Genomic DNA, 13,932 nt, shown 5'->3' with positions numbered 1-13,932 from the left:
AGTTCACTTTCCCTAGGTCTGCTTTCATGGCTTCATAATTACCCTTGTATAAATTCAAAACAGTAGGTTTGCACCCATATTTCTATCCTTTAAACTATGTAAAATTCAGTCATATTATGATTGAAAGTGCTCCTTAGTAGTAGCAAAGAGGAGTTGAGGCGATAATTAGATTGACCATGATTTTATCAAACACTCTGCTGCTAAGTCCTGTGTTAGTATGAGTGGGCTGTAATGGGTTGGATTCTGGATTAGTGGTGCTGGAAGAGCACAGCAATTCAGGCAGCATCCAACGAGCAGCGAAATCGACATTTTGGGCAAAAGCCCTTCATCAGGAATAAAGGCAGTGAGCCTGAAGCGTGGAGAGATAAGCTAGAGGAGGGTGGGGGTGGGGAGAAAGTAGCATAGAGTACAATGGGTGAGTGGGGGAGGGGATGAAGGTGATAGGTCGGTGAGGGGAGGGTGGAGTGGATAGGTGGAAAAGGAGATAGGCAGGTCGGACAAGTCAAGGGGACAGTACTGAACTGGAAGTTTGAAACTGGGATGAGGTGGGGGAAGGGGAAATGAGGAAGCTGTTGAAGTCCACATTGATGCCCTGTGGTTGAAGTGTTCTGAGGCGGAAGATGAGGCGTTCTTCCTCCAGGCGTCTGGTGGTGAGGGAGTGGCAGTGAAGGAGGCCCAGGACCTCCATGTCCTCGAGGTAAAAACAATAACTGCAGATGCTGGAAACCAAATACTGGATTAGTGGTGCTGGAAGAGCACAGCAGTTCAGGCAGCATCCAACGAGCAGCAAAATTGACGTTTCGGGCAATTTTATTCCTGATGAAGGGCTTTTGCCCGAAACGTCGAATCCTTCATGTCCTCGGCAGAGTGGGAGGGGGAGTTTCAAACTTCCAGTTCAGCACTGTCCCCATGACTTGCCCGGACTTGTCCTACCTGCCTAGCTCCTTTTCCACCCATCCACTCCACCCACCCCTCACCGACCTATCACCTTCATCCCCTCCCCCACTCACCCATTGTACTCTATGCTACTTTCTCCCCACCCCCACCCTCCTCTAGCTTATCTCTCCACGCTTCAGGCTCACTGCCTTTATTCCTGATGAAGGGCTTTTGCCCGAAACGGCGATTTCACTGCTCGTTGGATGCTGCCTGAACTGCTGTGCTCTTCCAGCACTACTAATCCAGAATTTGGTTTCCAGCATCTGCAGTTATTGTTTTTACCTCTATAATGGGTTGGAAACAGCTCCTGTTTGCAGTAAGTCACTGTGGTGCCAGTAGCTGATAAATACTGATTGATCGGGCAAACCCAACCAGTATCATTACCACCCAAGTGCAGTGGGGGTTGAAAGGTGCAATGCTGTCCAGGAACTAGAAAAATCTATTCATCAGGCAGGACAGCCAGGTTTAAATATACCAGAACTGAAAGTCAGAATCAAATCTTTCTCAATCGGTATTCATTCACACAGCATCTCGGAATTAAAATGTCAGTTGGTTTGCAATTTATTGCTTGTTGGAATTCTTTCAACTGGAGTTGCTGCTGTGGGAATTAAAGTCTTCACTGGCCTTAAATACAGGGAATTTGACACAAGCCAAGGAAACATTTGGATCTCTCAACTTTTTGGAAATTCTGTTCCTGCTTTCCCTCCACACACTAAACTTTTGTAAACCATCAGAAACTAAAATCTCACTGTGCTGACTTGCCCTTCACTAATTTATTCCACAAGGACCCTAGCAAAACCAATCTTTTCTACCGAGTTAGTTAACATGCACAACTGAAATTTTTTGAGAAACATGTTCATTAATTGAGCTTGTTTAATTCAGATAGAACACCACATTTGGCAATTTTTGCTAAACTTAGATTTACTTTCAAATAGGTCACATTGAATTAAAGAACTAATAACTAGGGAGTGATGTTTGGGAGATTAAATACCACGCTGGCCTTTCATCAGCCAGAGTACTGAATACAGGAGTTGGGATGTCATAATACGGCTGTACAAGACAGTGGGAAAGCTACATTTGGAGTACTGCATACAATTCTGGTCATCTTGCTATAGGAAGGATGTTATTAAATTGGAAAGGATGCAAAAAAAAAAAGACTTACCAGGATGTTACTGAGACTAGAAGGTTTGAGCATAACTAAGGTGAATAGCCAAGGTCTCGGTGGCAAGCGGTGTCCCACAGGGTTCAGTGTTGGGGCCACAGCTGTTCGCATTATATATTAATGATCTGGATGAAGGGACTGGGGGCATTCTAGCGAAGTTTGCTGATGATACGAAGTTAGGTGGACAGGCAGGTAGTACTGAGGAAGTGGGGAGGCTGCAGAAGGATCTAGACAGTTTGGGAGAGTGGTCCAGGAAATGGCTGATGGAATTCAATGTAAGCAAATGCGAGGTCTTGCACTTTGGAAAAAAGAATACAAGCATGGACTACTTTCTAAACGGTGAGAAAATTCGTAAAGCCAAAGTACAGAGTTCTGGGAGTGCTAGTCGAGGATTCTCTAAAGGTCAACATGCAGGTTGAGTTCGTGATTAAGAAAGCGAATGTAATGTTGTCAATTATCTCAAGAGGGTTGGAATATAAAAGCACCGTTGTGCTACTGAGACTTTATAAAGCTCTGGTTAGGCTCCATTTGGAATACTGTGTCCAGTTTTGGGCCCCACACCTCAGGAAGGACATACTGGCACTGGAGCGTGTCCAGCAGAGATTCACATGGATGATCCCTGGAATGGTAGGTCTAACAAACGAGGAACGGCTGAGGATCCTGGGATTGTACTCATTGGAGTTTAGAAGATTAAGGGGAGATCTAATAGAAACTTACAAGATAATATATGGCTTGGAAAGGGTGGATGCAAAGAAATTGTTTCTGTTAGGCGAGGAGACTAGGACCCATGGACACAGCCTTAGAATTAGAGGGGGTCATTTCAGAACAGAAATGCGGAGACATTTCTTCAGCCAGAGAGTGGTAGGCCTGTGGAATTCATTGCCGCAGAGTGCAGTGGAGGCTGGGACGCTAAATGGCTTCAAGGCAGAGATTGATAAATTCTAGATATCACAAGGAATTAAGGGCTACGGGGAGAGTGCGGGTAAGTGGAGTTGAAATGCCCAGCAGCCATGATTAAATGGCAGAGTGGACTCGATGGGCCGAATGACCTTACTTCCACTCCTATGTCTTATGGTCTTTTCCTCACCATAGAGGAATCCAAAACTGGAGGGCATCATTTTAAGGTGAGAAGGGAAAGATTTAAAAGGGACTCAAGGGGCAATTTTCACAAAAAGGTGATGCATATATTGAAGGAGCTGCCAGCGGAAATAGTAGAGGCAAGTACAATTACAACATTTAAAATACACTTGGACAGATACATGGCTAGGAAAGGTTTCAAAGGATATGGGCCAAACGGAAGCAAGTGGGATTGGTTCAGTGTTGGAAAACCTGGTTGGCATAGAGGAGTCAGGTCAAAGGGTTTGTTTCCATGCTGTATGGCTCGAAGAAGTTCTTCAAAAGTAGAAAAGTTATTAGTATATTATCCATTGCCAAACTGATGATAATTAAAATGACAAGAAGATCTGTGCCAGAAACTGGGAATGGGTCCTGCTGCTCCTGACCTTTGAGCAGCGTGCTATATCACCGGTCAGCATTCGGTTCCAGTGTTTCGTATTGAGGAGTTCATCAGCTCTTGCCACCCACCTCCCTCAAATCCCAATGCCCCTCGTGCCTCACTGCCCCAAACCCTGCTGCCCTTGTGCCCCACCTGCCCCAAACCCTGCTGCCCCTCGTCACCCACCTGCCCCAAACCCCACCGCCCCTCGTCAACTGCCTAGTTCATCCAGCAGTTGCATTGGACCTGGATAGGAAGAGGATACAAGGAGTCTGCAAAGGGATATAGACTAATCAGATAGGTTAAGTAAATAAGTGAAGATTCAACAGATGGAATATAATGCAGACAAGTGTGAGGTGATCCACTTTGACAGGAAGAATAGTGAAACAAAAGACTATTCTGATGGAGCGAGACTGCAAAATACTGCAGTCAAGGGATCTGGGTGGCATTGTACACAAAATCATAAAACATTACCAATTTCATCAGTTAGGAATCCAATGGAAGGTTGGCCTTTACTGCAAGGCTGATAGAGTGTAAGATAGGAAAGTCTTGTTATAACTGCGAATGCCTTAGTGACACCCCATCTAGAAGAGTGGGAGTTTTTAAATCTCCTTACTTAAGGTACTTGGGCCTATACTAATTGGAGTTTACAAGAATGAGATGATCGAATTGAGACGTTAAGATTCGGGGGTGGGGGGGGGGGATGTGGAGGAGTGGTTTGATAGAGAGTGGATGCTGAGAAGATATGAAATCAACAATTTGGGGACATACTTGAAAAATTAGCTAGTGCGTCATTTAAAAGTGAGAAGAATAGAGTAGAATATCCTTTATTTAGAGGAGGAACTCCTTCTCAGAGGACCAGTAGCCTTTGGAATTCACTTCCACATAGAACGGTAGAGACTTTACCACCGAATCTATTCAAAATGGAGTTTGTCAGATTTTTAATTGAAATAGCAGTCCAGGACTTTTTAGGGGTGGGCAGGAAAATGGAGCTAAGCTAATCAATTCAGCCATGATCACATTGAAGAGTAGAACAAACTCAAGGGGGCCTATCCTTCTGTTTCTCTCAACCTGGGGCAGGTGGGTGTTGAATCCTGACAGTCTGGTCCAGATGTAGAGATGCTAAGAGACTTTACCATATCCAGTTATATTCTTACTGTGAAGGGTCTTAACAGCAGAGACAATAGCAAGTTGCTTGCCACAAATCGGAAACAGAGGACAGAGTTCCAGAATATGGGACCAATCATTTTAGTTTGAGAGGAGAAGAAATCTCTTCCCTCAGGTGGTTATGAATCTTTGGGATCCTCTGCTTCAGATGGTTTTGGATGCTCCACTGTTGATTATATACAAGGCTGAATTTTGGCCTTTCAGAGAATCAAGGGGAATGTGCAGAGACAGAGACACTGAAGCAATGATAATAGGGATTGGAAAGGAGGCTCCAAGAGCCAAGTGGTCTACTCTTGCACCTATTTTGTGCATTCTCATTCCGAGTGAATATCTCCTTTTGTCTCACTCATTATCCTTCTGGCCAGATTTATCCCTTGACTGGAGGGCATAGGTTTAAGGTGAGAGTGAATGATTTAAAACAGGACCTAAGGGACAATTTTTTCATGCGCTGAGTAGTGCGTGTGTGGAATGAGCTGCCAGAGGAAGTGGTGAAGGCTGGTACAATTGCAACATTTAAAAGGCATCTGGATGGGTATATGATTAGGAAGGCTTTAGAGGGAGATCAGTCAAATGCTGGCAAATGGTGCTAGATTTATTTAGGTTACCTGGTCTACTTGGACGAATTTGACCAAAGGTTCTGTTTCCATGGTGTACATCTCTATGATTGCATTTTTTTCAAGGCAGTATTTAAATTTTAAAAAAATCAATCAATCAATCAATCAATCAATCAATCCAGAACTATTGCAGTCTATCAGGCACAGGAACAGCACTCAGCGTCTGGAGTCAGTTCCTCTGACTGAGCAGTTTCATTTAATGGCCATATTTTTCAATACTCTGACCTCCATCAACCTCAGTCAGAAAAAAGTGATTCCCAGTATGAATAGTATTTTGGAAGGAGAGACAAATCAGGTTTCTACAACTTAGGAAAGAAGCTGCTTCACAGTTTAAAAGGCCAGCTTGGATTTTAAAATTGCTCTGGCATCTCCTTTCGGAAGCTATCTGCCCCGTGAAACACCTTTACTCTCAAACACCTCCATCAGATCACAGCTCAACCTCTGGACAAAAGTCTGTGCACCATAATTTAACTCTTTAATCCCTGAGAACATTTGGCTAGGTTGTTCCCAGACATGGGTATTAAGTTCCAGCTCTCACACATCCAGGACCCTGTTGATAAGAATTTCGGATCTTACCTTTGGCGGTACATAAAACTCCAAGAGGAAGCGTTCTCCCTCCAGCCTCATAGCTTTTCGTAGCAACAGTCGGCACTTCTGCCACTGCGTACTGCTCACCAAGTTAGAGTCATCAGCTACCATGTACCTCAAAGTGCCTTCTCTTTGAATATCCAGGAGTTCCACTTTAGCAGATGAGGTTCGTGTCAAGCGCAAACGTTCTAGTTTGTGGCTCCATTTGTCCCGGGCCTCACTTTCCGATTTATTCCCTGAGGGATCTTGACTGATTAACCTTTTGCCCTGCCCCACATCGAGCAGTGGCTCGGCAGAGGAGCGCCATTGTAAAATCTCCTTCATTCCATCGACCATACACATACTCATGTTCCGCAGAGAAAACCCTTTCTTAAACTTTGGCCTGCCAGAAACATCCTCTGAACTCCTGGAATGGCCAAAGTTCGACATGTCCCAGACCTGCGCCTGCCTCAAGTACCTGCTGGAGTTCAATGTGCTGTCTATACTCTCAAGGGAATCGGAATTCTCTTTCCTCTGGAGAATTTCTTTACCATAAGGCAGCTGGCAATTCTGGATGTCTGAAAATGGAGCAATTGTAGACTTGATCGGGGAGTCTGACAGGTATGGCCTGTTTACTTCCGAAGCAAAGTATTCCACAAAATGGGAAGCAAAGTATTGTGAGAAAGTGGTCTCTATCCCTGGGCACTCGAGGTGAGGATTTTCACTGATAAATATCCGGAATTTCTGGGCAAATTCAGCCGCTGCAGCTCGTGCCTGCACTTCACAAAACTCTTTCCAGTCTGGAATGTGTTGTAGGGAATTCGGACTTTCAGAGTCACCATTCATGGCGAATTCACTGAAGCCCAATTAAGCTGTACAAGGAGGGGAGAGACAGAGAGAGAGAGAGACATGGTTACTGTGGGTAATCTTAGAGTGAGCACCAAACCAACACATTGGTAGCTCAGTGCTTTGAGGTGAACAACAAGTTTCAGAACCACAGTGTTGCCCCAAAAGGATCCCTGAATCACATGGACACTTACTGTCCCATTTGGGCCATTGTGTCTGTGCTAGCTCTTTCAAAGAGTTAACGAGAGTTAACTCCCCAGCCCCCTCTCCTCACTACACGGAAATATTCTCAGTTGTAAGTTAATTTCTAATTCTCTCTTGAAACTTAACTAGTGTCAGTTTATCAGGCAGCACATTCCAGGTCATAACAAGCCACTGCATAATTTAAACACTCTCATTTAACCACCCCATCCCCCACCAGAGCTCTTCTGCCAAATTACTGAAGTATCAAATTTCAAAGGTTTCCACAATAAACTTTGAACAAGATCTCTTCCTTTTTCTTAAAAAAAGGAATAATGATTTCTGAAATAAGTTGAACTCCTCGAAACAGCTTTGCCATAAGGATCCGTGATTTCTCACTTGACTGTGACCAAACATTTCAATGGTTGCTCATTAGAAATATTAACTGAATGAGATCAGAGCCCACTTCAGTGTTCAAAACAGCGAAGAGGGGGGGAAAAAGGGAAATAAAACACTCACAGTAGGAGAATGAAACACATTGATAATTTACTGGCTGTGAAATAAGCTCGAACAGCAGCTACTCACGTTCAGCTCCGCCTCCCCCCCCCCTCTCTGCGCGTTTGTTTTTGTGACTTCTACCTCCCACTGCTTCTTTGCAGGCAGGACCACAGAGAAACAGATCACCAATTCTCCCTGTGTCCACTGATGCATGTGAGATTATTCAAGGAAAGTCACGAGCTGGCTAAATGTTTGTCATTGGAGGAGCAGATTGGTGAGGGATAATTTAACCAAGCAAAGAAAAGGGATGTGCGAAGATGTAACATCTGCTGACCAAAGAGTAGTGTATAAATATATACATATTTTATATTTCTGAATACATAGCAACTGCTTATTGCACAATGTTAAAACAAATCACGCAGGAAATAGCTACTTCCCTGCTGATAATGCAATATCAGAGACAAGCAGGGTATGTTCGAGTTTGATAACAGTAAAGCGCATCCAGGATAGCAGCAGATTTTCTTATAAATATCACCATGTTCTAGTTTCTCTTTAACATACAAAATTCTCAATGTGATCGTTCTAATATCTCAAAGGCTAAAATTTGGTGTTAACTCAGTTGGCTGGATGGTTGGTTTGCTACGATGCCAATAGGCTCAATTCCCATCACCGGCTGAGGTTATCATGAGGAACTTCCCTTCTCAACCTCTCCCCTTGCCTGAGGTCTGGTGGCCCTCAAGTTAAATCACCCAGTCGGCGCTCTCTAATGAAAGAACAGCCCTATGGTCTGGTAAGGCTATAGCGACTTGACTTTACTGAACCTCATCCCCACAGAATGTCACTAGTTTTCAATGCCGACCCCAGGTTCTATTGCATAGTTTACACATTAAATATCAATTGGTTATTTGCCTCATGACTCAGACAGGCCCTGTCCTCACCCAGTCAATGCTCCTAGTTAAGTTTTATACAGTAAATCCCTCATGTTATTGAACCATGGTTATTTCTAGTTGTATTTATCTTTATTCCCATACACTGAAAATTCCCAACAAATCTAGGAAACATTTAATTCTTATTTTATAATATTAGCAATATTAGAAGCTGAGGAACTGCTTGCTAATTTTAGATAAATCTGTCACCAATAGACAGGATGGGCTGGATGATTTCCTATTTGTCGATTTCAGTAGTTTTAAGGTTTTTTTTTCGCCATTCCATCTGACATTCTTTCAGTTGTTGTAGAACTTCATTCTGGAAAAGGCCTGAAGCCTGTTCAGCACAAATGTGCTGCCTGTCATATTGCTGATAGCAGACAGTGGGCCATCTTATTAGAAGCTTTCACACTTGCTTTATTTGTGAAAACGTGGTAGCACACCATTGCATTTAGCTCTCGGAGAGCATTGTTTAGCACTTACAATAGAAAGAAGTTGTCTTTTAAATGGTAGGTTGAAGTCTCTTCAAGTCAACCAAGAGCTCCCACAAAAGTACATGGTGAAATTAGAGAGGCCTTAAGGATCTTTAAAGAACCCAGGTAGGATCAATGTGTGTTGGATGACTGAGTTGGAGAATCATAATATTATGACTGTCAATAAGTATATTTACGGTTGAGATGGACAGATTTTTAATCAGTAAGGGAATCCAGGGTTATAGGAAAAGGTAGGAAAGTAGAGTTGGGGATTATCAGACAAGCCATCATTTCAAGGAATAACAGATGCAAAAGGGCTGAATGGCCTACTTTTGCTCCTGTATTTTATGGTCTTATCAGAGGTCGTTTTTACACCCCAAACAACTTTAGATTCTGCCAGTTGTTGTAAATTCACCTAACAATTCTAAAGTTTCAATTTCGATCAGCTGTGGCCGAAAGGACTTTTCTGATCCCAGAACGATCAGCAAACTGTGCACTTCAGCACAGCCAAAGGGAACATGCTTGAAGTTTGATGGAAGTATTATACTGAGGCAGTGCTAAAGGGAATAAGATGTGCAGGGATCTCTCTACATGTGAGTGTGTTGCACACATACATCCAGAAAGTGCCAGTCTGCTAGCTGACATCAAGATCATAAAGGGGTGTAAGATGTAGGAGCAGAAATTAGGCTATTTGGCCCATTGAGTCTGGTCTGCCATTCAAATCATGGCTGATAAAGTTTCACAATCCCATTCTCAAACTTTCTCCCTGTCGTATGGCTATGATGTTGTGGCTATAATGGAGATGTGGGTTTCACAGGGGCAGGAATGGTTACTTGACATTCCAGGGTTTAGAACGTTGATAATCAGAGTGCATCACAGCTACAGAAACAAAAAGGTTGTTGAGGAAGGTTTGTCTACGGTGTCAGTATGGGTGGAAGTTAGAACAGCAAGGGAGCAGCCACTGCATTGGGGGTTTTCTACAGCCCCCCTAATAGAAGTGGAGAGATTGAAGATCTCATAGGTGGGCAGATCCTGGAAAAATGCAGAAGTAGCAGGGTTGTTGTTACGGGTGATTCCAACTTTCCCAATATCGAATGGAACCTCCTTAGTGCAGATGGTTTGGATGGAGACGTTTTTGTCAGGTGTGTTCAGGAGGGTTTCCTTCCTCAGTATGTAGACAGACCGACGAGGGGAGAGGCCATTTTGGATTTGGTGCTCAGCAATGAGCCAGGACAGGTGTTAGATCTCGCGGTGGGAGAGCACTTTGGTGACAGTGATCACAACTGCCTCACATTTAGCACAGCCTTGGAGAGGGAAAGGAACAGTCACCGAGGGAAGATATTTAATTGGGGAAAATGAAATTATAATGCTATCAGATAGGAGTTCAGAACTACACACAGGGAGCAATTGTTTCACAGAAAGGGCACAGCAGACATGTGTTTAAGGAGCAGTTGTTGTGACTGATGCACGAATTTATTCCTCCGAGACAGGTAAGAAGGGGCAAGATTAAAGGAACCTTGGATAAGGAGAACAGAGGAGCTTCTCGTCAAAAGGAAGGAAGCAGCTTACGTAAGGTGGAGGAAGCAAGGATCTAAACACAGTTTTAGAGGATTACAGGCTTGTAGAAAGGAGCTCAAAAATGGACTGAGGAGAGCCAGGAGGGGGCACGAAAAAGGCTTGGCATGACGGAGTAGGGAGAACCCAAAGGCATTTTACTCATACATGAGGAATAAGAGCACGATCAGGGAGAAAGTAGGGCTGATCAGGGATAGCAGAGGGATCTTGTGCGTGGAGTCTGAGCAGATAGGGGAATCCCTAAATGAGCTTTTTGCTTCAGTTTTCACCAACAAAAAAGGGACCTTGTTGTGAATGAAAACTTTGAGGAGCTGGGATACAGTCTTGACCAGATCAAGATTGATGAAGTTAATGTGCTGGAAATTTTGGAAAGCATTAAGATTGATAAGTCCCCAGGGCCAGACAAAATTTATCCTAAGCCGCTGCTGAAGATCTTTGCCTCCTCACTCTCCACGGGCGTCATACCGGAGGATTGGAAGGAGGCGAATGTTGTTCCTCTTTTCAAGAACGGTAATAGGGAAATCCCTGGCAATTACAGACCAGTCAGTCTTACATCGGTGGTCAGCAAAGTTTTGGAAAGCATTCTGAGGGATAGGATTTATGACTATTTGGCAAAGCATAGTGTGATTAAAGGCAGTCAGCATGGCTTAGTGAAGGAAGGTCATGCCTCATAAATTAAGCAGTGGATGTGGTGTATATGGACTTCAGCAAGGCATTTATTAAGGTTCCCCATGGGAGGCTTATTCATAAAGTCAGGAAGTATGGGATACAGGGAGATTTGGCTATCTGGATTCAGAATTGGTTGGCTAACAGAAGGCAGACAGTGGTTGTAGATGGAAAGTATTCTGCTTGGAGGTCAGTGTTGAGTGGGGTCCCGCAGGGCTCTCTTCTTGGGCCTCTGTTCTTTGTAGTTTTTTATAAATGACTTGGATGAGGAGGTTGAGGGGTGGGTTAGTAAATTTGCAGATGACACAGAGGTTGGAGGAGTCAGCAATAGTATAGAGGGCTACTGCAGGCTGCAGCGCAACATAGACACGATGCAGAGCTGGGCTGAGAAATGGCAGAAGTAGTTCAACCTGGATAAATGCAAAGTGATGCATTTTGGAAGGTCGAACTCGAATGCTGAATATAGATTTAAAGACCGGATTCTTGGCAGTGTGGAGGAACAGAGGGTTCTGGGTGTGCAAGTACATAGATCCCTCAAAAGTTGCCACCCAAGTGGATAGGGTTGTTAAGAAAGCATATGGCGTTTTGGCTTTCATTAACAGGGGGATCGAGTTTAAGAGCTGCGAGGTTTAGCTACAGCTCTGCAAGTCCTTGGTGAGACCACACTTGGAATATTGTGTCCAGTTCTGGTTGCCCTACTATAGGAAAGATAGAGAGGCTTTGGAGAGGGTGCAAAGAAGGTTTACCAAGATGCTGCCTGGATTGGAGGGCTTGTCTTACGAAGAAAGATTGAATAAGCTCGGACATTTCTTTCTAGAGAGAAGAAGGAGGACGAGAGGAGACCTGATCGAGGTGGACAAGATAAATGAGTGGAATAGATAAAGTCAATAGCCAGAGACTTTTCCCCAGGGCAGGTTTGACTGGTACGAGGAGTCATAGTTTGAAGATATTAGGAGAAAGGTATAAAGGAGACGTCAGAGGTAGGTTCTTTACGCATATAGTTATGAATGCACGGAATGCATTGCCAGCGGTGGTGGTGGAAGCAGAGTCATTGGGGACATTTAAGCGATTGCTGGACATGCACATGGGTAGCAGTGCGTTGAGGGGTGCGTAGGTCAAGTTATTATATTGACATTAGGATTAAACATCGGCACAACATAGTAGGCCAAAGGGCCTGTTCTGTGCTGTACTTTTCTATGTTTTATGTAACCTTTGATCCCCATGACAAATCAAAACACTCTCTCCGATTTAAATATACTCAATGACCTGTCTTCTGTGGCAATGAACTCCACAGATATACTACTTTTTGGCTGAAGAAGTTTCTCCCTATCTCCCTTTATTCTAAGGCGGTGTGCTCTGGTCCTAGTCTTTCCTGCCAATGGAAAGACCTTCCTAATGTCCACTCTGTCCAGGCTGCTCAGTATTCTGTAAGTTTCAATCAGATTTCCCCCCACCCCCCCCCCGCCTCACCCTTCTGAACTCCATCAAGTATAGTCCCAGAGTCCTCAAACATTCCTCATATATTAAGCATTGGAGGGTGCTCATGGATGGATTGGTACTGAATTTGTGGCAGCTATTGGCAATTGGGAGGACATCATACAGATCAAAGACAACAATTTTACTTTGAGTTGCCCTTCTGGAGCCAGGCAGATTCAACTTTGGGCCCAGTTGGCCAGAAGTCAGGAGATCGGAGTGTGATACTAATAAGTATAGCTATTCACAGCATCAACACAGATAACACTGAAGACCAATCAGACAGGAAACGTTCAATAGAGAAATACATGGGGCAGACTATAGCTTTATCAAAGATGGAGGACCATTATGAATTGCAGTGTTATATTATTATCAGACCGCAAGAGGGCATAGTCTGAAAATTGCAGAATTTGTATTCTGAAAGGTTGCTGTTATGAAGTTCTTGACATGTGCAGCCAAATGTGTCAATGCCACAGAACAGTTGAAAAGCACCGAAGTATCTGCTAAATTCATCAACTGCTGGGTTTTGCTTCCAGTGATATCTTTGTTAAATGAACCAGAGAAATGATCACATCCACTCTAACTCCTGAATCAATTTTATTTTTGCGAAGATAATTTCAAATTTTGTAGGTAATGCCAAGCTGTTGGCAGGGTTGAGGTGTAGTTCACATTAAAGGAGAGGAACTGTGACAAAAAACAGTGTGTTATTAATAAACTTGTAAAATGGATGTATGAGGAACCTCAGTAAAGATGAGAGAGAGGTGAAACATTTTAGTAGGAAGAAGAGACCCCATAGTCCTCAGAAAATAATTGTTCAAATGGGCGACAGAAAGATCCAAGTTCACAAAATCGAAAAAAAACCCAACAAAACACTGAAGTTCGTTTCTAGGAGGACAGAATTGAAAAACAAAGATGTCCTGTCAAATTGGTACAGAACTGTAGTTAAGTGATACTTGGAACATGGTGATACAAGGACAATGCTAACCTATAATCACAGTTTACATCACACCCCAATCATTCACATGATTCCTCACAGCATGATACAACAAGAATGGTGTACTATTACACCCACCACATCTAAATCAGACAGGACATTAATCCAAGACCATATGCCTAATGTGATCAGTTTCCTGAGGAGAGAGAGAAGGATTAAAATTACGATCGATACTTACTGAATAGTTCTAGCATTTCTTGAATTAATTTTAGATTTCCAGCATTTTGCCATTTTTTTCCCAGAAAAATATTTACAAGATTCAAAAGCTGTTTGAAATCATAACAAATTTACTGTAAACCACTGGTCATGTTTTTCCATCCTGCTTTTGTACATTTCTGCTTCCTTCCCAGATCAGGCTGG

General features: G+C 43.4%; 1 protein-coding gene across 8 annotated transcripts in view; it reads right to left on the bottom strand.

Annotated features, from left to right (window-relative positions):
• Positions 1-13,932, bottom strand: part of LOC140491294 (SH2B adapter protein 2) — a 125,338-nt gene that overhangs the window by 83,816 nt on the left and 27,590 nt on the right. For 4 of the 8 annotated variants that reach the window (XR_011963275.1, XM_072589280.1, XM_072589282.1 and 1 more), the window contains one exon: positions 5,951-6,813. The exons of 2 other annotated variants lie outside the window; for them this stretch is intronic. Coding sequence is in view for 5 of the 6 variants with exons in the window: in XM_072589280.1 (XP_072445381.1) it covers positions 5,951-6,787 (837 nt within the window). In the remaining variant the exon portion in view is untranslated. Of the gene's footprint in view, positions 1-5,950; positions 6,814-7,486; positions 7,510-7,552; positions 7,606-13,932 lie in introns of those variants that run through there. 2 more of the 8 variants (XM_072589284.1, XM_072589285.1) reach the window with 2 other exon arrangements.

The sequence above is a fragment of the Chiloscyllium punctatum genome, chromosome 19 (assembly GCF_047496795.1).
Source record: "Chiloscyllium punctatum isolate Juve2018m chromosome 19, sChiPun1.3, whole genome shotgun sequence".
Lineage (NCBI taxonomy): Eukaryota > Metazoa > Chordata > Chondrichthyes > Orectolobiformes > Hemiscylliidae > Chiloscyllium > Chiloscyllium punctatum.
This window is presented reverse-complemented; position numbering and strand designations above follow the sequence as displayed.